Source organism: Lissotriton helveticus, chromosome 5_1, assembly GCF_964261635.1.
Source record: "Lissotriton helveticus chromosome 5_1, aLisHel1.1, whole genome shotgun sequence".
NCBI lineage: Eukaryota > Metazoa > Chordata > Amphibia > Caudata > Salamandridae > Lissotriton > Lissotriton helveticus.
Window position 1 is genome coordinate 442,766,178 of NC_136065.1, and position 25,445 is coordinate 442,791,622.

Consider the following 25,445-nt stretch of genomic DNA (forward strand, 5'->3'; position numbering starts at 1 on the left):
TATCTTTTCCCAGAGGGATCACTTTGGGGAGACCTGTGTCTTTGGTTCGGAGATCTTTCTCTCCGCCGAGGAGACCTTCCTCTGGACTGGAATTTCTTTTCTTTAGGATTGGATTGTTTGTTTCCATCCCAGCTCTTTTTTTGTGATGTTAAATTATTATTAAAAAATACTTTTTCAGGACTTTCAATCAGTTGTGGTTTTACTGGTATTCCACCTAAACTATCTCTACCTAGTTCCTCATAGGATTTTTCTATAATTCTGGCAATTTCAGCTGGTTGGTCTGCTAAATCTGTCTCTTTTAACCTTTGGCGGATCGCCACGTTTGCTGCTTCTCCCTTTATGTTGGCTAATAGTATTGCTGGCTAATAGTATTGCCGAGACCTGCTTGAAGTCTTTCAGTAGTTTCATACCAAGAGTTAAAGCGGGTTCTGGACCGTATTCATCTTGAATTTGTTTTAGCACATCTGGTATTACCGAGATGGATGGAACGCCATGCGTTTTTGTGTAAATGGAAGCAAAGACTGTACCCCAAGTGTCTCAGTCCTCCACGTGTGGTGCGATTCCCATTGGAAGACAGTCAGAATCCTGTGTTTTTCTAACGGGGTGGTGTCTGGAAACACCGCCTCTATTTGGGTGATTTTTTTGTGCTAACCAGAATGGTATTTGTTCCCGTTTAGCTGGTACTTTACCTAGGCAGGACTGTATGTTCTGTGGTGTAATTTTATTTGTGTTCCCCTGATGAGGGGTCAGCTGTGGAATTTTAATTGCTGGTTGGATTGTTGAAGTCCGCATCACATATTGGACTAATTGTCTATGTACTTTTATTAATTGTTTTAGTTGTACTAAAAGATCTACTGCAGACATTCTTTCGAAGTCTGGATGTGGTGTGTATCCGGCTAGGACCGGCCACGTTGCTCCTGGTCTACCTAACGGACCGAGCCTGGTGATGTGATTATTGTGTTTTAGGGCGCCATTAAACAAGAGCAGGTGCTCTTGGAATTTAAGTGGCACTTCCACCTCCTCGAAAGGAGTGTACTCATTAGGAGGTTCCTCTGTTTTGTAATAGTGGAAGTGCTTTGTTACAGCGTTTGCTGCTGGAAAGTGTATCCATGAATAGAATACCTCTGTCTGCCGATATTCGTGTGCCTCTATTACGAATATGACTGTGCCACCTCTAGGTGTCAGTCCATTTTCTATAAGTTTTAAAGTTATAGATTTTCTTATGTTGACCGGGATGAGTATTATATTCGGGTCTGTTTCTTGCATAGCATTATCAGCTGCTACGAGTTCAGCTGCTATTCTAGCTGCCTCTTTCTCCTTCACTGTCTGACATTGTACTGTCCAGAAGGTTATTCCGTTTGTTTGCAGATCAGGTTTCTTATGGAAACAAAGATTAGATGCACAATATTTTTGGAACAGTGTATCCTTCAACGTTGACTAAACCAAGAACCATACATAGGAGTTTCCTCCTGCGAGGTTTGGCGGATATGACCTTTCACCCACTCCAGACGTCTTTGGAGTATTATGGGAAAAAAGGGGTCTGAGTGAAATAGCACGACTGAGTTACTCTAATGTCTTGTGTTAGTTTTATCGCCTTTCCAAACGTTTGGGCGCCATGTAGTGTAGTTCCTATTATCCCAATAGGCTCTGCGCATTGGAATATTACCTTCAATAGTATAGGCCTAGACCAGACGTTAACTAGGTCTTCTATTGTCGATATTAGACTTAAAGTTTTGGGTTTGCCAGCTAGCTCAGAGTTCACTAGAAACTTTCTCGAATAGGCAAGGAGGAGTTGAACCTCCCTGGATAGACAAGAAGGGATTTAGTTTCTGACAACCATAGAACATGACAACTTTGCTCTCCCCTAATCAAGAGTGTATCTCTAGAGTCGTGTGAAAACAAAAGACAACTTATTTTACTCAGTCAGTACGTGCATTCTTAGTCTCACCAGATTGTAGAGAAAAGGAAGAGACGGGCGTGTTCAATAAAAGATGGTATTTATTGATCAGTCTCTTTTCTCGTACAAGAGAAATGGATCGATATTATCGCAATACTTATGGTTAAGTAAAGTGCATACAATAAAAGCAGAAGTATAAAATAATACTGTAGAAACATTTATATGGTTTCTAAGCCATATGGTTTAAAATGGATAAAATAGATACACATACATTTGACTAATCGTACTCAACTGGTGTTTCTAACTACGCCTACCCCAGTGTACCTGACCTTAGCCTAATACGTGGGCGGGAATAGAAAGTTACAGTTTAAGTTTGTTTTGCCAAGTGACTGACTCAAGAATTCTCTGCAAGGGGTTATTCAGTTCTGTACCTGGAATCTAGGATGAATGAGGGATGGTATCTCTCGTCTCTGGTCTCGATATTCCAGGCTGCCTGCGAGGACTACCCGGAAGCGCCGGAGCTGGATTTCTCGGCAGGAGAAAGCAGCGTCTCGTTCTCAGCGCGTCAGGAAGGCGGGGCTGCGCCAGCAGGGTCTGCTCTGGGCTTCGGCAAGTCTGGCTGCTCCGATCTCGTCACCACCGCGTGTGTTTGCTTAAGGCAATACCGGTAATATTTATACCTGTAAGGTGCCGAGATTGACGTAAGGATGGACATAGATACGTCAATAAGGATGTCATACGAGCTGGTCGTTAGCACATTCTTTTGCTGAAGTTCTCGGTGAAATCAAAACAATGGCCGCAGGGTTTTTCCCAGGTTGTCATAGGTTTGATTTGTTTTGACAACTCCGTATGCCTTATCAGGGGCTGGAGGAATATTGCTTGTCTAATTAGATGGCAAGCGTTATGACCTAATCAGATAACACGTTCCTGTGCCGTAGTGTGGCTTAATCAGATAACGGTTTCTGCATCATGGGATGGCTGCTAGTTAACTTGTTAACCAGAACAGGGTCAGGAATAGGGGGATCGATACAGAACCTATAGGAATACATCACAGAACCAAAGTCCACTGCGACCATGATGTATTTATAGTTACCATCCCTTTGTAAGGGACCACAGTGGTCCAGGTAAACGCAAGCTAATTGTTAATCTGAAATTAAGGGGCATCTGCGCAGGACGTTTCACAGTAGACTCATCTTCTGGCATATTTCACATCCCAAAACATAATTTCTGGTTTGTTTCCTCGTGCGTGGCCACCAGTATCTCCGTTTTAATAACACTGTGGCAAAAACACCTGCATGTGCAGAGGCGAGCCCTTCATGTGCTGCTAAGATTAGTCCTTATCTATGTTCCATGTTTGGAATGACTCTATCCCCCACTCCAGGGATTCGAGCAAACAGAAAATGTTTACATCAGTTATATAGGAGTATTTGAGAGGAAACCCCTTAGATAATAATTTACCACTGTCTTTGCTTGAAGCATTGACAGCTAGCATTATTTCGCCGTCTATTTTAGTTTTTGAACGAGTGATTGCAGCTACGGAAGCAGTTTGCACAGCTGCCTTCGCGGCTTCATCCGCCAAAGGATTCCCTTCAACTTGAACGCCATTACGTTGATGACTCAGCGTATGTATCACATGAGTGTTTTGTAGTCCTTGTCGTAACTGAACTACTTGTTCCCAAAGCATTTTATGCTCGATTGTGCCACCTTTTGCATCTTTGAAACCATTTTGAAGGCAATTCTGTAAATTTTCATTGTAGGATTGGACACAATAGAAAGAATCGCACATTATGAGTGCGGGGAATTCGCGATCCGTATTTTCAAGTGCCATGATAAATGCTGCTCGCTGAGCTGTACAATCTCCTAGAGATTGCGTTTTTGTGACCTTGGGTCTGAATTTGCCAACGACCTTTAACGATCGCGCACTCTGCACTATAGGCTTGCTTACCCCCCGTAGCGGGGAAAAGGTAAGCAGGTGAATCCACATTGACCCGGAATGATTCGGATCACTAAGTTGCATATGTTGACGCGTGTTTGCAAATGTTTTGTTGCTAACATGTCTGGAGTGAATGCAAAATTTCTGTGTCCAATTAACTGATTTAAAATCAGGTTTAATTAATTCGTAGAGATTTAACCCTTTCTGCATAATTTAGAATGTAAGTTTTTCCACAATTCAGGAATCCTAGAATTGACTTCGTTTTTCAGCGTTTTTCAGCGTTTTTGGATGTTGGAGCAGCGCACACTTATCCAAAAAGTTGGCCGCCAGGCTTAAAAACATTAACCCCTGCAATACATGTGGGTGCTAGTTGTGTCATGTAGGCTCAGACCTGCCATTTGCCCATTGGGCTCGCTCACACTTGGGTTTGGAGTTCCAGTACCATACATTACTACTATCAACCCCAATACAACACTAGTCACAATGAGTGATATAGAAGAGACCTATACAGAAGAGGATGAAGCTCCCTACCTCCCCATTGACTACCACTTTCGCACGGTGATGTAAGCCTCCATATTAAGGCGGTTACTCGCGTAGTGGCTCCCTTGAAGCAGAAACCTCTACAGTACGCTAGGCACTTCTTTAAATTACTCCCAGGGACAGAAACACCCTCTGGCCCTGTTCCTGCTACCTCCGGAAACACCTCTCCAGCCTCCTCTCACCCCAAGGTGCAAAAGTGGAATTATTCCTAGGCGTCGATATGGACGCTTATGACCATTTGAAGAGAGCCTTCATGGCCCAATCCTTGCAATAGACCCCCCCCCCCCCCCCCGCCCCCAACCCCCGTCTGAAACCTCTGGTTACAACCAGTCGGCAAAGTTCCCTTTACACGCCCATCCAGACACCACGGTTAAAGGGGCAGTCACAGACAGTGGCAACCATGGCTCCACTCAAGGAATTGTTCATATTTTCCCACAGCAGCACCTGGGAGCCTGTTGGGATTTGTTCACAACTGGGCGACTCTCACTTATAATTCTTACGTACAGAAAACCATGCAGGGGTTCTTTCAAGTTTATTAACTCTCGTTTCCAAAAGAAGCCCCCCCCCCCCCCCCCCTTCAATGGCCTTCTCCTAAGCAGGCGCCAAGTTGGTAGATGCAGAGGTAGTAGAATTATTCAACCAAGGTGCCACGGTGTAGGCATCTCATCCTTCAGTTTTTCTTGGCAACCTTTTTCTAGGTGGACAAAAGGGATGGCGGCCAATGGCCAGTTATCAACCTGGAGGAATGCCTCAAGTGGATGTTTTTCCACTACTTCAAGAATGAAGGGATCCACCTTCTGAGGGATCTTCAGCTCAAGGACTGGATGGTGTGTCTCTACCTCAAGGACACTTATGTGACTATCCAGATTTTTTTTTTCCTCCCCACAGCAGTTTCCTCCAGTTTCAATGGTGGTGCAGACTTTCGAGTTCACCACACTTCCCTTAGGTCGGTCTTCTCGCCCTGTGGTGTTTTACCAAGGTCATGCGCCCGGTGGTGGAATTTTTAAGGGCTCAGGGTGCTGGCATCAGTCCACTTACACGACCTTTGATGGACCAGTGACCCAGGACCCTCGACCCTCTGCAAGCATCTGCAGATGGCAGTCAATCTCCTGGAATCTTTATGATTCATCATCAACCAACAGAAGTCGTCCCTTACTCTCACTTATTCTCTGGTGTTTCTGGGCTTTGTAGTTACTTGGTGCGGGCCATTCACAGTCTTCTCTCCAGGAAAATGAACAAAATCGGGATCCGACACGAGTTGCGATACATGGTGGCAAAACCAGTTACTGCGCCATGGCAGATTGAGAGGCGGCTGGGACTCTAGTCTTTCTAGATTCAGACTATCTTTTCAGGGCCCCTTCATTATTGTGCTCTACAGCAGCTCAAGCCTTTTAATCTCCAGAGGAGGCTAACCTTTTCTCAGGTGGCTCCCTTATCCGAGGAAGCACCGGAGCAAATCCAGTGCTGGCTGGCCCACATGGATCTGTGGAACGAACAAGCGATATTTAGCTCGCTTCCGGACCTAGTCATCAAATCTGACACCTAGGGCAAGGGCTGGTTTGCACAATGTGGGGAACTCTCCACCACTGAGGAAGATGGTCATCTCGCAAACTATCTATGCACATCAACTGCCTAGAACATTTGGCAGGTTCCTACTTAGTCCGGTGGTGGAGCAAGCGAAATGCTGCGTCCTTCTCAAAATGGACAATGTAGCAACTGTGCGCTACATAAATCACCCAGGAGGTACGCACTCCTAAACCCTCTCGGACATGGCCATAAACTTCTGGGACAATTGTCTCGTCCATCAAGTCTCGGTGATGGCAGAACATCACCTGGGAACATCCAACTAATTGGCCGACTGGCACTCACGTCACTTGAAAGATGCAAGCCTCTGGAAGGTGCACTCTGTCTTAAAGGGCTTACAGGCAAAATGGACCACAATATTCCCCAGATACTTCTTTTGGTGTCTGGATCCAGAAGGGTAGCCACAGGTGCTTTTCTTCAGAACTAGAACTAGGCCTCTATGCCCCCCACCTCCCCATTTTGCCGTGATGATGCACCTATTGACCCAGATACGAAAACAGAGGCAGATATGGCGTTAGTGACGCTGATTTGGAGATGACAAGACTGGTATCCAGTTCTTCTGTAACTTTCTTGGGATTTTTCAATCCTTCTATCCCTGCTCCAGGATCCAGAGAGAATCACAACTGTCTGGTGCTGGAGGGTCAATATTTCTTATAGCATGGAGGACTACAGGATCATTTGCAAAGTCCTGGGCCTTTTTTAGCCATAATGCGTCCTTGTTCTCCAAGGCATGTCAACGGTACAGCCAAGCGGTATAAATCGGCATGTACTCTATTGTGGATTTGGTGTCGCCAATGACACAGGATCTGGTGGGTGGGAGTAGACATTGTCCAGATCTTGAATTTCCTTGCTTCCCAGGCCCATAGATCTATCAATACTTTCAGGTCTGCGATATCAGCAGGTCACACACCTGTGGGCGATAACCCGGTGGAGGGTGGAATTGCCCTTTAATGCGGAAGCTCTTGTGAGGCGTTAGACTATCCCTTCCGCCAGAGCCTCATTTTTTGGAACTATGGGACTTTAACAAGGTCCTGAACCTTTTCCTGTCAATGCAGTGCAATACCTAACCTTTGGAGGAAAGTGATATCTACTAAGCTGGTTCCTCTTTTATGTTTGGTTTTGTGAGAAAGGGGCTCCGATGTGAGAGCACCCGACGTTACTGGTAGAGTATTTACCCCAGACAGGGTTACTTTCCATATCTCCAGACGTATGAAATGCAATTCATGTGTGAATTCTTACACTTCCTTTCTTGAATCACATTTGCGTGGGGTACAGTGTATTAAGAGCTACAAGACCATGACAGCCGATATTCGCCAACATGGTGATAGGCAACTTCTGATTGCCCTTTGGAAGCCGTATACGGCTGTCTTCTTCCCTACAATCTCCAGAAGGGTTTGATGGGCTATGCAAGAGATTGGCATTGGCACAAAGATGTTTACTACTCATTCGGTTAGTGGTGCCATGACCTTGAAGGCATTCTCCGTGGCTTGCCTGAAGGATGTACTCCATGCAGCAGACTGGTTTTCGGATTCTACTTTTGAAAGATTTTAAGACCGTCCCTAGCATTGCTTCGCTGGTTGTGGGAAAGCTTTAAACCAGCATAATCCTCACCCCTGGTCCTAATATACAATGAAAAATGTCCCAGCTACTGTAATGGAAAATGTAAAGAATTTAAGGACTCAGAAGCGAGGATTAGCCCACCCGGCTTAATCTTGATCATACCTGCCTATTGATGAAATGATCATCATAAAGAGGTTGGTATGCTTAGACATTCCCTCGCAACCATCGTTCGGAACCACGGATTCAACATAGTCTCCTACGCCGACGACACCTAGCTGATCCTCTTCCCTCACCAACTAACACAGTTGCCAAGAACAACTTACACAATGGGATGAAGGCTGTCGCTACCTGGAAGACCGAAGTTCTCATCCTGGGCTTCACCCCCTCTTCCTCGGACAACTCCTGGTTGCCTGCAGATCGTGCCCTACACGACATGGGACCTGCTCATCTCAACCACCGCCTCATTCAATTAAACAAATTCCCAAGATTGGCTTGTCCCATTTAGACATTAGTACTTCATAAAGGGAACGCACAAATGCCACAGTGATGCATTGGGCCACTCAAGATGCACTGCCACAAAATGAAGTCTCCACATAGCTGCGTAGTTAGACCTACATGGGTTTTGGTGTGGGTTGGGGGGGAAGATTGGATGGTCCCTTTGGGTATCCATTTTCCTCCCCACCATCAAATAGCACAGTAAAATATTGCAGGCCAGCGGCAGTCAGACATTTAGACACGCCTCCACGGTGCTCCAGCATATTACCAAAGAAATATGGCCCTAAAACAAGCTTCTCCAACTAGCTCTTCTGTGTGCATCCCATGCCTTTGCAAGTGGAGCTTGTTGCCAAGTTAAATTAACACGTATGACTAAATTGTGTATTCCAAGACGAACGTGTTTATTATGAGAACTCAAACTGAAGCTTGGAGAAAAATAGCGGACTTTTCAAAGTATATTTAAAAGTGATGTTTAAGCGATAAATCAGGTGCAAACTTATTACTAATAGGATTACTTTTATACCAGGGACCCTACAGCTGTAGCTGGCATGTATTACCCACATATAGGCATTCCAAATTGAAAAAGCTTTTTTACATTACTGCTGGCAACCCTCCTGATGCGCTGAGGTGATCGCTGCTGGTAATCTTGGACAAGGTGCTTACCAATGTAATCTTGTCTGATGCGGTCACATTTACACAACACTAATTACGCTGGCAGATTGCAAGGATTGTTGATTCGTAGCTCTTAATACACAAAAGGTTGGAGTCCCTGCCCTAAAACAACTCCAGTCTCATAAGGAAACGCTGTGAATTCCATTTTTCCCCTTATAAGCTTCAATCCCTGATGGAGAAGGAGGAGATTTAACATATTTCATGTCACTTGAATTGTAATGATGAATCCTCTTTATTAGGTAAAGAGGACTTCCACTATCCTTTTAAAAATGATAATTTTAGAAAGATTCTTTATGCAATAGGGCAACCCATTCTTCCTCCAAAGTGGGCAGTATAATGAGCAAAAAGTGTTCCCGGAGAAATTATTTATACTTTAATCAATATATTGGTCAATAAAATGATCAACTGGAAAAAACTCACATATCCCATGAACTGCGAAATGTTGTAAGCACAGGTATTTATCAAATACAATGCATACATTAAAAAAATGCAGTACAAGATAAGCAAGCACAAAGGGCAATTCAGCAACACTGGAGCCTCCCACCCGATCACTACAACCTTCGCAATATACATCCAATCCTATGATCTGGGAAGCGCAAAGGTCTCTTAACTATTTAGATTTATACATCCACAGTCCCATGTAGTTGATGCTTTAGTTTCAAGTATTGAGATGGAATGGTACACCGTATGATGTAATTAATGATGTCAAACAGGACTAACCGTCATCGTTTCAGCCTCCGATGGCCAAAAAGTTCCATTAGACCTTCAGGACTTGGTGTTTTTGTGGTTTGTCAGTATTTGTAGGTTTTGTTCCTTGCTTACATTGAGTCACAAAGAAAGAAAACAATATACCGAACTATTGTGTGTAGCGCTTGCCCACAATATACTACAACATTTAAATGTGTAGCCGCAAAGACATGCGATCAATAATCCAAAAGGGATGTGTGCTCAGACAAACACCAACTGGCGGGAATCCAACCAAGAGAACTGAATCTATCATACACAGTAAAAGTGCCATAAAACTGCACTAACTGAAAAGGTAGGTGGTACGCAGAGATGCAATAGCAAGGATGAAGTTACCTTGCAAAAAAAAGGGGGGTCCGATTACTCGCACTTGGTTCAAACTCATCTTAAGCTGAGAAACACCTGGCAGCCCCAGAACAACCAATATCTTATCAAACACAGCTAATGTAAGCAGATGACTCAATCTGCAAAGGGAACGTTATTGGTTTAGTCAAACTGTTTATTACCACATCTTCAAACAGTCCGCATGTAGTACTGATTTATAAAGCCTCACTATTGCACCAGTCGAGGCGCCTATGTAACCACAGTTGGCGAGTTTGAGACTCCGCTGTTAGACGGCACACTAAGAGAGCACACACAATACACACCCCTTACGGGTCATGTGATTTACTCAAACAAGCGGTCCATCTTGGAATGGATCCAATACTATATAAAACAGGAGTTTAAAGTAAGTAGAAGTAAGCGTATTAAACAGCCTCCAATTTACAAAGTCATAGTAATACAAGCAAAAAACCCCTCAACCTTAGTCTTATAAAATAAAGGTGGGTGGCTAAAGCGTCATCATATGTGGTAGCCAAGACACTTATTGATCACAAGGTTTGCTACTATACGGGAGGACCGGCGTCAAAGGTCTCCAATGGTAACTGGAGATCCTGGTTGCAGAAAGGTAGAGTTTAATCCGTGTGCTGTGTAAAGGAGGACATTGGCGGGGTAAATAACGGCTCCTTGTGTCCCGTTTGATGGGCACTGTAACGGGGGAGACCTTGTGTGGTGGGCTAAATCCAGCTGCGGTGCAGTCATAGGACTCTTTCTGCAACCAGGATCTCCGGTTACCATTGGAGACCTTTGACGCCGGTCCTCCCGGCCACACGCCCGTGAGGATTCGTGCCCTCCCAGCACCGCAATTACTCACAACCCGGTCCTGAAGATGATCCTGATTAATAGGATTGAACCGTCGTCGAACCGTCGTCGACCCCTCCGCAACTGATGGCGCACTTCCTTATATGGCTCTACTGAAATTGCTCTCAATCTTTCATATCCAACATTGTAAATCATTGTTTAAAGCCACTACTTTCACTGTATATATTTATTCACATCTGCACCATGCGCAGTTTTAGCTGATTACACAATTGTCACTTGCTTCGCCACCTTTAGTGTCACACATCTCTAGCACCAAGTTGGGTTGTTTACGCATTTATTTGCCTAAAGTGCTGCTACAACTGTACCTCTTTAATTTTGATCACAATTATATGATGCTATGTGCACATTTCAAAATCATTTCAGAGTCTCCCGTTTTCTTTTCACGTAATGTTTTATACATACATGTCAAATAGTCCTTTAGAGTGATACCAGTTGAGATATTGTTACTTTGTCTTCATGTACCTACCCTAATCTCAACGTGGTTTATGGGTGATACTCCTGTGGCCAAATACAACAATTTAGGGAGGAAGCACAGACTGGTCCAGATTAGCAGGATCCCAGTCAGGCTTGTCAGTAAAACATGACACCAGCAACAAGTGGAGTGTCAATGAAAGCAGATCCTACTTTTCTACACTGGTGCATAAAAGTATTTCCAGGCAGAGTGAAAGTTTGTAACCAGGCAGTCCTTGGTGCAGGGAGGTTTCTCATTCCACATCTCCTAGAGTCAATTTTCCTTGTATCAAGAATGTACACTGCCATGATGGTGGACATGGTCCTCTGATGGGTGTCAACTTGGCAAAATTGTAATGCGACCGAGCTTACTCTTATTTTTACTGATTTGGCTCTTTTCTGGGTTAGGGGCACCATTATCAGTGAAGTTACCATTTTGGTTTTCACGCCAATTGTGAGCCACTAGGATTTTCAACTTGCTCGATGCCTGAAATGTTTATCATAGTTATCTGATTAATATGTTCACCAGTGACAACCTCCATGTTCTGGCTCGGTTACACTAGATTTTTTTCTTTTTTTTCAGGTTTATAGTCTACTGTAACCATGGATGACTATGCTAAGATAGAGAAAATTGGCGAGGGTAAGTAACTTGAGTATTAATGACTTATTTTACTTGAACAAAGTTACCATGTTTAATGGCGTTCCCTTCTGCAACTACATGCTTAATTACATATTTGGATTGCTTGTAGTAATGGCTCTTCAGTTAAGTTTACAGTTTAAATTCGTTCCATGAGACTTTAATGTACTTGGTCATGCGTTTCATATATCAAAACTGCATGCTAATTATCTTCCCAAACAACCATCCCCCGTTCCGATAGGTTTTTAATATCTAAAACTCTCAGCGATTTTGTAGCAAGAATTTCAAATCTGAAATGTAATGTTCTTAGTTGGATACGCTTCCTCTACTGCATTTTGTTGGCTTGTTCTGCAAGAACATCAAATATGACTGCCTGTCCTTCCTTGAAATGCATCTAGTGTTGCTGCATATTGGCTCTGTACGAAGCCATTGCCAGCATATTTCATGGAATGTAGCCTTTAAGCTTCTCGAATGTTATTTGAATGACAATTGATGTTTGTGCTAATGAGCCGACTGGTCTGCCTAAAAGATTTCAATGACTTTGCAAAAGTGGTTGTATTTTGACTTTCAACCAATTGATTTTTCTTTGAATTCAGGTAGTCCAGTAGAGAAATTGCAGCGTACATAGGATTTTAAAATGGCCCTCTTAATTCTATATTGCTCTATCTAAAGGTTTATTTAAGCAAATCTGTGTTGAAGATGATTTGCTTAGTATACAAAACAAATTGTATAGTGTGCTGCATTGCCCAAAAAAATATCACGTTGGTACCATAAGTGGTGTATCTGCTACTGCAGCACTTGTGAGATTTCCCAGTTTGTCACTTCAGTTGTCCACCTGCCGTTTGGGCCACTCCTTTCACAAACTGTATTTTGTCGACCAATGGCAAACGAGAATGCCTTTCCTGATCTGGTTCTGTGTATGGGTGGGATCTGTGAAAGTAGGAATCCGCCGGATCAGAGGGGTCTGGATGGTTGGTGGAAGGAGATGCATGTGTTAAGGTTTCTCCTAATTTGTCTAGTACCTTAAATGGGTTTGTGGAGTTAAAATGAGCGCATTTGTCGTCTGAGAACCATTGAAGCCCCCTCAAATGTGATGTGAGTTCTGTATAGGATGTTGAGGATTAGTCAGGCTGCCAAATTCTGAATGTCTTATAATCTAGTGAGTTGCGGGGTGATCCTGGCTTAAAGGGTGCTCTGTAGTTGACCGTGCTGATGACTAGACCATTACTGACCGTTATACCATTGCTTGGGAGACATTTGAAGATATTATTTTTCATAGAGTGTGAAAGCAGGATGCCATGACGAAATTTACTTGTGAGGTCATGTCCAATTTGCTTTCTATCCTTATTTCATGGTTCCTGGGGTGGGTGCTGAATGGGTGTCCAAGTTTGGCCCGCCAACAATTGGAGTCCCACTATGAGGTTTTCTTGCAGAAGATCATTATTTCTGTGTTAAGCTTGAGGCAGTTGTTGTTCATCCTGTTAGCAATTTGGGTATGGGTGCTTATCCAAGAAGCAGTATAAATTGCATGTTGTCCGCATAGGATAGGCTCTTTGTCATTTGGTTCTCAACAGCTAAGGGCTTATCCTCCTGAACGCAGAGTCTGGGATATTCAGGTTATGATACCGATGTTTCGGCTTCTAATCCTGTGTTTTCATGAGGCTGCTGGGCCTCCTGCAGCCTGCTTGTGACATGCCCGCTGGCATATTCAGGCTCTGCAGTGGGAATGGAAGTTTTAGTGAGCGCAGCATCAGAGTAATCGCTCCAGCATGGTCTACATCTTGGGGAAGCTGCAAAAGATCTGCATTGGTGTTGACGAACCGCAATTGGGATAGAGGTAGACTCCTTTTCCTGCGTCCCTGCTGGGCTGGGGTTGCCATCTGGGAGAGGTGCAAATCAGAGGACTCTGATCTCCGGTGGAATCCGGACTCAACAACCTGTTGGAGCTCTAAGCGATCCAGCTGGCATTGAATGAATGCATTTCTAACCTCCATCATGGGAAGGCTAGTCTATCTGTTCATGGACAACACCACTACCATTTGGTGCTGCCGGACGTGGTGGGGTTTTGCAACTTTTGTCAGGGGGCCCTAAGCCTATGGACCTGGCTGGAATGTCAGGGCAAACTCCTGTCGTCTATTTGAACTCCAGGGCGAATTAACTCAGCTAAAAATGCCTATCGGATCATGAATGGAGTCTCCACTCGGATTTCGAGCAAGGTCTCTTTAAGCAGTGGGAAGAGCTGTGGTTAGAGCTGTTCGCCAACCCTGAGAATGCACAATGTCTGCAGTTTTGTGCATTGGAGTTTCCAGGGTGGCTCTTGCTCAGCTGCTTTGTCTTGAGTGGAGCTCAGTCCTCCTGTACGCCTTTTCGGCAATACCAATTCTGCCCAGTGCTCTCAAAAAGATCAAGAAAGACCAGACCAAGACATTCTTGTGGCTCCAGACTGGGCTCGGACTGACCTGCTCAACAGCTTGGGATACTAGTTGGTCCTCCGATGAGGATGCCTCTTAGGGATGATCTTCTGTCGCAGCCACAAGGGAGGGTTCTCCACCTGAACTTGTCAATCCTCTGCCTTCATGCATGGAGATTCAGCTGTGACAGTTGAAAGCTTTCGACCTTCTGCCCAAAGTCTGTGATATTCTCTTGGCAGCTCCGTGTCTAGCTACCATGTTGATATACACCGGCTGAGATTTTGTGGCATTGTGTGCTGAAAGATTCAACCCTTATCTGCTGCCCTTTCCCAAGTTCTTTTGTTTATCGTTACTGTAGCCTAACAGGGCTCTGTATTGGGCACCTTGAAGGGCGCCTTATCTGCCATCTCTGCTGTTCTGCGGCTGCCAGATCAACCATCTCTCAAAGTCCTGTATTGTAAATCGGTTCATTAAAGGTCTGCAGCACAATGTTTCTCCCACCATCCGTTGTTAAACCTCAATGGGATCTCAACTTGGTTCTTACTTTCTTGATGTGCACTCCATTTGATCCACTTCATTCAATCAATCATGGTTTATAAAGCGCAGCTCCTTGCGTTGAGTTGTTCACCTATGACTGTGGAATATGCATTTGCTGCAATGAGACTCCTTTACACCACATTGACACTTAATATATATAGGCAGACAGACCTATATTTTTGTTATAAGATAATGCATGCAGCAGGTGTGTAGAAATATTCTAGTTCAAATGGCCATGATTGAAAGTAGATCTTTTTAATTTTTAATTTTTTTTTGCTTTATGCAGAAAGTTCTGCATGACACTTCTATGCCCTCTCCCTAGTCTAAGCTAAAATACTTTGGCCTTTCATTTTTCTTCTCATTTTAAATCCTAACTTCTTGCATTTCCCAGGTACCTATGGAGTGGTATATAAAGGTCGTCATAAGGCCACTGGCCAGGTTGTTGCCATGAAGAAAATTAGGTTGGAAAATGAAGAGGAAGGTGTTCCAAGTACAGCCATCCGAGAGATTTCTCTCTTAAAAGAATTACAACACCCTAATGTAGTTCGGTGAGTTATCTAGCCTGTGATTTTTTTTAAATGTTCAAAATTGTAGATTAAGAATAAAATTGATTTGATTTTTCACTTTAAACAAACTCATTGTAGATTTGATGTAGCCCATCTGTGCTTGTTTTCTCTGGATATAATAAAGGAGCTTTGGAACATCAATGCATAGTTTTGAATTGTGCCTATGCAAATGCCTCAACTATAAATCTGTATTTCCCTTGAACAATTCTTGTACATTTGATTTCTGGTGCTCCGGTCTTTGCAGTCTAATGCTTGAAGTATTAATTAGGTCTAATCCTGAAAGGAAGAATCCATGTCCACTTTTCCTCTTATGCCTGCAAATTCCAGGCTTATTGCTGGAAGATGTACACTGCACCTGCCGTCACTTTGTTTTGCACAACCTATATCCAACACCTGTGCGAGTGGCCTCGCTCACCTGAGTTTTGGTAAATATTGTCTGTTAAGCTTATACCTTTTGTGTATGGTTTACATATTTTCACTTGCACTAGTTCTTTTAGACCAAACTGACCTCTCTGCCCCGGTGACCCTGGACATTGGACATGAAGAAGGAAGGCACACTTTCCCATTTTGAAAGACTTACGGTGTCCTCTCTCATTGCCATATAAAGATGGGCTGGGAATTTGTATGTAGTCTTGAGATTGAAGGCACCCTCGGCAAGAATATTGGGTAGACACCTTTCCACAAGCCAAACTTGGGCTCTTGTTTTCTCTCACTGTACTTCTTAGGGTAACGCCCCCATGTTCCTGAATCTTTGTCTTATGATCCTGTCAATAAAGAACTGGACTGCCCTCTTCTGCTACTAGACTGCTGAAGTAGCCCCCTTAATGTCCAATTCACGCAGGGTCTACCTGGGTGAGTACTCTAGGAACACATTGTTCTGGAGTTACACATGTTTTGCAACCCAAGTGCACTTGGAGAAGAACGCAACAAACATTGTTGGGGACCTAAAATTGCAGAGGTTTTTCTGCTGCATCACTAACAAGCCTGCCTTGTGATCTTAGTGTATGTCTCTCTGTCCCAGTAACCTGCATGTTCAGAACGGAGTGTGGTTTTATAAGGTGAAGTTAACTGTTCTTATTTCAATACCATTTGTGTCTTCCGGCTTCCCTGGCTCTTACTGTGCTGAAGGTATCATCTTTTTAAGATGTGGTGGACATAAATTTAAAATCTATTGTAGGGGACAGATCCCCTGCATTAGTGATCCACTGCAACTTTTTAAAATGTTAATGTTTGGTCCTTTAAAGTTCTGCATTGTGCCATTTATGGCTATAACTTCTGACCCATTGCTTGGAGTTTTATATTTGGAAAACCCTATGGTGAAAAACCTACTAGACCCCTAATTGCCCATAGGCCAAGTGGACACCAGTATAGACTAACAAGATTACATTGTAATCCAACAAACCCCCAATTGTTACTTTTACCCCCTGTAAGTCCCTAGTAAATATACTCTTGGTACCTAGGGCCTGGGAGTTGGAGAGTCCCCTGGACCAGGCCACTGCCTTGCAGTTTGCATGCCCCTGTGAGGGAGAATACCAAGGCAGCATGACACAATGCCTGGGTGCCATGCCAACCAGCACTGCCTGTAGGCATGGGTCAGTTAACCCTTTGGCATGGTACACTATACCACAGTTGAGGGCATATTTGCATAAGCAGATATGCCCCTACAGTATTGGGGTCCATTTTCCTAATATTGTAATTGCCATGTAAGCCATAAAGAGTACATGGGGCTGGGAACTTTCCCACTCGAGGTTCACCTCGCCATGATGGCTTAACTGAACACAGGAGTGTTTGGTACCAAACTACTACTTAAAATAAATCTACACTGGAATTTATCATACCATGTACTTTGAGAGCACCTCTGAGGTACACCTTGAAAACCTACAAACCTGATGTGCCCTCTGACCAGTTGAAGGCTGCCAGCCACCACCAGGCACGTTTCTGGACCCCTTGGTAGTGAGAACCCATGCTCTCTAGGACCAGAAACGATGTGCATCCTGGACCGAGGGGGTCATGCCTCCTCCCCCGGGAAGGGCCTGTGCTCGGAGAGGGTAGCTTTAAAAGCCTGCCGCCTTTGTAAGGTGACCCCCCCCAGCCTCTCCTTTTAGCTGCAGATGCCAGCCCATTGTTGGCACCCCCACTTTCAGTGGGAAAATGAAAAAGAATAGGTGTGCCATCCTCTGCCAACTCCATCCTTAAGCAAACACAAGGAAATGATTGACGGAGCGCTGAGACTTTTCAGACACTCGCCCCCAGTCACAGATCGAGTGTGTTTCTGGTCCAGGGAACACCTGGCTTGGCAGTTAGGGCTGGACTGTTCCCATGAGGCACAGGTTCAAGACTGAATTGCATATGGCTGTGTCTGAACTGGGGTGATGAAGTGAGCTAAAGAACGATGATGGATTAAACACAGATCTGTGACTGGGGGTGAGTGTCTGAAAAGTTTTAGCTCTCCATCCATCAGCTCCTTGTGTTAACTCCACCCTTAAGGTCGGGGAGGTGATGTAAAGCACAACTTTTAGTCCCCTCCATTTTGAAGATTGGGAGATCCTCCAATCAGGGCTAGGTCAATGCCTCCCTCCCATAGGAGGGTGGCATAATAGAGGTTGTAATGGCCCCACCTGCTTCTCCCCCAGACCTAGAACTAAGAACTGCAACGACCTAAGAAAGCAGATGCTCTGCAGAGGAGACTGAATATGACGACTGCCTTTGCTCCAGCCCTACCGGCCTGTCTCCAGCTTCTGCGATCCTGTGACTGGTCTTGCTGCCAGCGATCTCTCAAATCCCTGGGAGGATTGCTGCCTTAGGAAAAGACTCCAATCTCCTGTGGAGAGTGGACCTGTCTAGAAGATCCCTACTCCAAAGGCTCCGGATCCAGGTATATTCAAGACTCCTGCCCACTCTGCACCTGACGCCCACAACGAGAGTCAAAGTGGCTCTCTGTGCAGTGAAGTCTCCCCAGCACCCCTGACCCCTAGTCCAGCATTGGATGAGCGCTCCTGACCTCCATGACGGCGCTTGCAGTGTGAATCTAGAGGCTCACTACGACTGCTGCCGGTAAGAAGACTCCATTGCAAGGCCCCCTGCCCCTGAAGCCTCTGAGCTGAACAGACTGCCCCTATGATACCCTACATTCCAACTTACCTCTGCTGCTGTTGGAATTCCTCGTGCAACCTCTGGTGCCACACCTGCAGCCTCTTTTTTCCATCGGAAGAAACCTCATTGGAAATCATTGCACGCCCAAGGTCATAGTTGCACTCTCCACCCTGTCACCTCTGTACCACTGTTTGTTTAATGCTACTCTTACCCCCCCCCCCCCATATCCCCCTTCCTTCTCCCTCTGCTGTGTTTGCCCTAACCTCCAAAAGCTTGGCCCTTGCACCAGATCAGCTTACCTGCAGGCAGTGTGGCTGCAGGCACTTCCTGTCTCCATTTGAAAGCATTAGGTCAAACTCTGATTTTTGACAGCTGCACCTGGCCGCCCTTGTGCTGCTGGTGTGGCAGTTTTTGTACTTGCCTGGCCCCTGGCTCTTGCTGACATTTGGCTCCGATGATTGGGATTGTAAATTTAATACTTAATAATTTAACCACACTATTGTTTTCCCCATTGGATAACATTGGACTGTTTTTGAAAAGTTTCAAAGTTTTTTTTCCCCTTCAAAGCGAAAAGTATTTTAATAAAACATGTACCTGCCTGATTACGAAATAAAATGCAGAGTATATTTATCTAAAATTGGCCTGGCTCTCCTTTCTTTTTTTTTTTGAAAACCTTTATTTGCATCAAGAAGATATACAGTCGTGGGCCCACAATCAAATTGGCCGGCTACAATTCAAAAAGCGATCAAAAGTCGTAATAATCAATACAAGACCAATCGGCAGACAAGCAAACATATTTAAAACATTGCGAAGAAAAGGACACGCAACTTTAACGGCCCAGTCTCAGGAACAATGAAGGTTCGTTTTATAATAGGGGGACAAAGCTCATGGCAGGTTCGTGTAGAATACGGGAAGCCCGATGTACTGGAATACACCCTCGCCAGAATGAAAAGATGGGGGGGGGGAGGAAGTGAAGACACAAGGTCATCGCAATACAAAATAAATGCAGAATATACGAAAAGCATATAAGTATTATCAACATCGCATGTCTCCCACCCCATGATACGCTAACAAACGCTAAGGGAGCGGATAAATTGGACTAAGTCAACCAACCCGCCATACGAGCATGGGGAAAAAGGAGGGGGGGTGGGGAAGGGGGGGGGGGAGAGAAGGGGAGGGGGAAGAGGGGGGAAAATATGGGGGACACTGAGGGAAGGAATCCAATAAGGATAAGAACGGGAAGAAGGGAGGAAAAAGGAATAGGAAAAAGAAAATAATAGGAGAAACACTGCGTGCAAGAGGCGCGCCACGCGACCCACGGCTAATAACACAGAAGAAAGTAAAAGGCTGGCGAAAAGAAGGGTATGAAGTCGCAACGGAAAACATCAGAACTGATAAAAGTGGCATAGCGACAGACTCCAACCCACTCATGCCAGAGAAGCGAGGACAGAGGCGGCACCCCTATAAAGGGATAGAAAAGGGCCATAGAACCAAGAAAATAAACTTCTGAAAGACCCCGCCCACCCGTCCCACCCCGCACCCCTGCAGAAGGCTACGGCCTACCCTCCCAACAGCGTGCCTGTCGCCCTAATCCGAAACCCGAAATATAGTAGAAAAAGAGAAGAATAAAAAGACAAAAAAGAAAGGAAGGAACATGAAACAAAATAATACGGGAGGGAGGAGCCAGAGGATACAAACACACTCGGCTGCGGCCCTTCCCCAACCATCAAATGAATAACTACCCGATCAACATTACATCTTCACATATATCAATAACCCGCAGGGGGGGGGGAGGGGGGAAAGAGGGGGAATTTCGTGGTGTAAAGTCTCACAATGTCGAGAGCACCTGAGATAATCAACGGACAGGCAAACCAGCAATCTATCAATGTTGTGCAACTCTCCCCCATCCCTTCCTAACCACGAAACCAACCCAGTAAAGGACAACTTGGTGCAGACCATCCAATACAGAACAATCATAATAGTGACTAGGATTACGGCAGTAACGCAGAGTCACCAAGCCAATGGGATACAAAAAGTCAAGAAAACAAGTCAATTGTAGCAGCAACAGGATAGGCAAAAATAAGCAGGTGTCCAGTCTCGCAATTCGACAGTGTAAAGGCACCCCTCCAGGATAAAGACATGAGTCTATCGAAGCGAAAGCAGGCAGCAGTCCGCCACAGTTCCCAACTACCCGGGAAGGAGCAGGTCTCCACGTCGTGTGCAAGTCATCGAAGTCCGGGTGATGAAAAATTGGAGGTTCAAAAGCCACCGGGCCATCAAGCGACCGAAGTGCAGCGGCATCGACCCCCGGCGCAGCCTGAGGGGGCAGAACAATGGAGGCAGCAGGCCGATAGAGGTGCATGAAGAAGCGTCGACCCAAAATGGCGGCGGGCCGGATGGAGTCGGTAGAAGCATCGGGAGCCAGGACAGCGTATAAGGACAGCAAGGCGTCCAGGACATCTCGGAGCGTGGGCTCACGAGCACACGCCCAGGCCCTTGTGCGATCCGGCCTGCAAAGTTCTGCGGTGCAAGGCGGAGCATCCCCCACGGTGCCGGTAGCCATCTTGTGAGTTTCGCCGCCCCGCACTCCACCGTGGGCCTCCAAACGGTTCCCAAATGTAGGACTTTACAAGACTCCGGAGGTTCCCAGCAACGGCCTCACTGGCACAGAAAGGGTAGACGCTCGACGGGGGGGGGGGGGGGGAAAGTCTTACACTCCTGTGTTAGGCCTAAGGCTGCTGGCCCACACTACCACCAATAGAGCACTTTGCGTTCTACATTGAGCCATGTACACTTCTAGGCATCACCTGGACTGTGCACAGTATTACTACCTATTGGCAATATCATATACAGAGCCAGCTTCCTACAATAAATGCCACACAATATAGTGATCTAAACTGATGTACTAAAGTGAAACCCTCCTGCACTTTAAAAGAATGCAAGAGACTAGACTAGTGACTTTTAAATGTCACTATAGGATGCACACATCCTGAACTCACATATTCAAAGGTGTCCTAGACTCTTGTAAGCTTTTACCGTGCAGGAGCGTTTCTCTTTCAAACATCAGTTTATATTACTATATTGAGAAGCGTTTATTAAGTTTTATTAAACGCCTTTCAATATAGTCATTTAACCTGATGCCCTGAAGTAAAACACCCCGCATTATGAAGAGGACACAAAGGGAACACTTTTTTTTAAATGAGTTCAGTTTGTGTGCTCTGCTGTGTCAGCCTGCGGTTTGTTTGCATTTAAAGTTGAAAATTAAAAAATCTGTATATAGGAACCACAGTTGGCAGGCCTCCATCCAACATGATATATATATATATATATATATATATATATATATATATATATATATATATATATATTATACACACAGACATATGCTACAGTCCTGGATGGGAGGCTTGAGAGAGCCATGCCTTCCCGCTTGGTCTTTGACGTCAGGCCACATGAATGATTCTGCGACCTCGAGTCATATGCCTACAATTCTTCACTGTCTGCAAACACCCTTTCCTAACATGTCAGGTGACTAGTTAGGAAATGCCTGCAGCCTGTGAAAGTGATTGACAGGATGTCACGGGAATACAAGGCTTATGCCCTAGATGCCGGGACTGCTAGTAAATGACGCTACTGGCGTGATGAATGGCAGGTCTCTTCAGAACCCCCCCCCCCCCAAAAAAAATGCAGCTCAGGGCTGGTACTATACCAGTCCTTAGCCTCCAAAAGGACGCAAGCTCGCTATAGAGCATATATCCCACTCGAGTGTCTGGCTTCCTGACTAAAGAGGCTTTTTAAGCAGCACTTCACAGGCTTAAAGCCCTTGTTTTATTATTTAAAAAAAAAAAAAACCTGTGGATCGCAATTGCCCCTTGCGATTAGCTTTTACATAATGTACAATATACATAATGTGAAAGTATGTGGGTGGGGCCCTCTAGTGGCAGCTGCTGCTGCTCATGTGATTGGGTCTACTCTCTAGAGAACAATTGCATTTTAACAATGTGCTTGGATGTTGCATCACATCCTTTCTTGTTGGTGGTGTGGCAAGCTTCCAGGAGGTGGCTATATCCCGCTTGGCCACAACCATGGCTGTATTGTAAAGTAATTTTTCGTTCCTGGACCCATCAAGTCCATCTGTAATCCCGAGAAGGGAGTGACGTGGATCCTGAGAAACCGCCCACCCCAGGACCTCTGCAGTTCATTTTCAATCTCACCCCAGAACTGACCAGGTCTGGGCATGGCCACACCATGTGGAAGAAGTCTGGGGGGGGAGAAATCCTGGTTTCGTCCGAAATGTGTACTTGATGGGCATGCTGCAGGTTTTATGAAATTGTGATGGGTGCAGGGAGTATCTGGACTGGAGGTCTTTAAAAGAGTGCAATAAAAAGGCCTATAGGTTTTAAGTATGGTTGCCTACAATTTTTGTATTTAACACACAATATTTTTAAACATGCTGCGCATTGCACTATTTAATAAAGCATTTTATAAATCATTACGCTCATGTTAGCAGTCAGAAGTCTTATAGTGGATGTTAACTATTTTTATCTGTTTGAGAGTAAGAAACTTCAGACAAGATGCTGCGAGCTTGGTTTTTTTGAAGCTCGTAAAAGCAGTACTCTCCTCCCCCCCTCCCCCCCCACACACACAAATGCTGCAGCTCCAGCTTTTGCCTTGCTGTACTGAAAAAATGAGACATTTAGTCTGCTAGTTCTGATTAATCTGTGGCAGGAACCATTTTGCTAACAGGATCTGCAACCTCTGTATGCTGGATAAACAATCCAGCAAACAAGACTTCATTGTTAATGTACTAGTGTATTACCATCAAAATTGTTCAGAGGTGGTGACACAAATTATGAAAGTGTGGGAGGAAATAACTATTTCTACATCAATAGACTCAAGCTTTAAGGATTGTAGCTGAAAGCAGGTCGAGACCTTTAAGAGACAAATGGATCTCTATTGTGCAGCTGTCATGTTGCAGTTGTTTTTGGATGCTAGTGCACTGGATTTTCCCAAGATGGGCACAGATCGCGTCTGGCAGACCAATGTGGGACACAATTGAGCATTTCAATACAGGGAGCGGTTTCTTGATAACTTATGGCTAGGTCTAATCACTCAAAGTACTTTAAGTCTCGAAAATGTGCACTACCTTTAAACCTATCATGCACCTAAACAGGTAAACTTCTACTTCTGACGTTGAGGAGGTTCACCAACGCATATATTGTTACTTAGCTATGTCAAGGAAGTTGGATACACTTACTCTAATATTTTTTTTTTCAGAACAAAAAACGTACTCAATTTTAATTTTAGAAGTACTGCAGTTGTCCCAGCTTAAACTATGATGTTAGGTCCTTCATTTTGCCTCCAGCGTCTTGACTTAAATGTTAGCTCAAGTAAAAAGGAACTTGTGCAGACTGTTATACATGGACCACTCTCTGGACTTGCTCACAGCCCTGTCACTATCCTATTGCTTGTCCTTACCAACAGTGCAGACTTGCCTTCTGTTCTGATCTCCAATGGTACCACCTTATGAAGTATCCTTCCTTGGGCTATAAAGGCCCTTCTGAGTGCAGAACATCTTCCGGATAGCATTGGGTGCTTTCTTTTGTCAAAATAGCAATTGCCTCTAATGTGACACTCGCTGCTATCAAACAGGGGTCTCTTTTGAGCTGTTCGCAATCTTTCAAAGATTTGAATAAAGTCATCTCCTCCACGCTGAAATAGTTTGTTCAAATGGCACAGTTGGTCTTTGTAAATTTACGTAAGCCTGCAGCATGGACTGAAAAAAAGGTTGGAACTGTTCTAAACAGACCCTCCATGATTTTGCGATTTGCCCAAAAACGTGCGAAATTGGCAGTTTTGTAAAAATGCTACTTTGTTTTTATTCAACAAACTACCAGTGAAACTTGGAAAATGTGAACCATGCCACAAATTCCTGGGGGTTTGGGCCGGGTATAGACATGCTAACCCTGGGACTAGGAGACCAACACAGGGGAAGCAGCCTGGAACTCGAAGACAGACCCTGTGGGATTAAAACAGAGCCTCTGAGGTTGGGATAGGAAGGCCCCGCATCTAGGACTCATGTGGCAGGGTAAATGGCACTGGGGCAGGAAGACGCGCACTCTGGAACAGAGAAATGGGAGAATGTAATTGGGACAGGATGGGAGTGGGACAATGAGCAAGGACACCTTCAATAACACTGGGCCAGTGAATCATGGATTCAGGGAAAGAGCCAAGCCCCCTGGTACTACCTGACGACACTCTAGTGGTACAAGTTCTAGACTCGCCAATATGAGAACAGGAAGTTTAGCACACTAACATTAGAAGTGGGCGGCATGGACGCACGCTGGGCGGAAGATGCTAACATGGAGACAGAGAAACACGTATACAAACCGAGGAGTAACTCTGGGACAGGGAAATGCTGACTCCATCATGAAGAGAGCAAGCGCTATAGACTCGCCACAGGAGGACTGAGTACCAACTACATATAGCCTGGGAGGCCTGGATCCCCACAAGATTCAGTCACCCACTACTTCCCCAGACATGGAGACTGAAGGGGAGGGGGGGGATGTTCTGATACACACAACAGTGGTTGGAAGGTGGCAACTGAGAGAACAGATGCACACAACGGGGGTTGGAAAGTGGCAATTGGGATTACAGATGCACACAACAGGGGTTGGAAGATGGAAACCAGGAGTACAAACACCCACGAGCGACTGGAAGGTGGCAACTGGTAGGACAGGTACACACAACATGTGTTGTAATGTGGCAACTGGTAGCACGAACTCACACCAAGGGGTTGGAGTGTGGAAATTGGAAGTACTGATGCACATAAGAGCTGGAAGATGGCAACTGGGAGTACAGGTTCACACAACAGCGTTTGGAAAGTGGCAACTAGGAGTACAGACACACAGCAGGGGTTTGAAGGTGGCAACTGGGAATACAGATGTTCACAACAGGGCTTGAAGGTGGCAACTGAGATTACAGATACACACAATAGGGGTTGAAAAGAGGAAACTGGGAGTACAGATACACACAGAGGTTGAAAGGGGGCACATTCCAGTCCATTATTGGACCTTGAGGGAAAGCAAAAACTAGGAGTTGGCTCTGTATAAGCTGACAGTAGAAG

The 25,445-nt window shown here is 45.0% G+C and overlaps 1 protein-coding gene across 1 annotated transcript in view; it reads left to right on the top strand.

Moving 5' to 3' along the window:
* CDK1 (cyclin dependent kinase 1) overlaps positions 1–25,445 on the top strand; it is a 135,853-nt gene that overhangs the window by 58,293 nt on the left and 52,115 nt on the right. Inside the window, exons 2-3 of the mRNA XM_078642683.1 lie at positions 11,659–11,715; positions 15,052–15,208. Of these exons, the coding sequence (XP_078498809.1) occupies positions 11,679–11,715; positions 15,052–15,208 (194 nt within the window). The 5' untranslated portion in view covers positions 11,659–11,678. The remainder of the gene's footprint in view (positions 1–11,658; positions 11,716–15,051; positions 15,209–25,445) is intronic.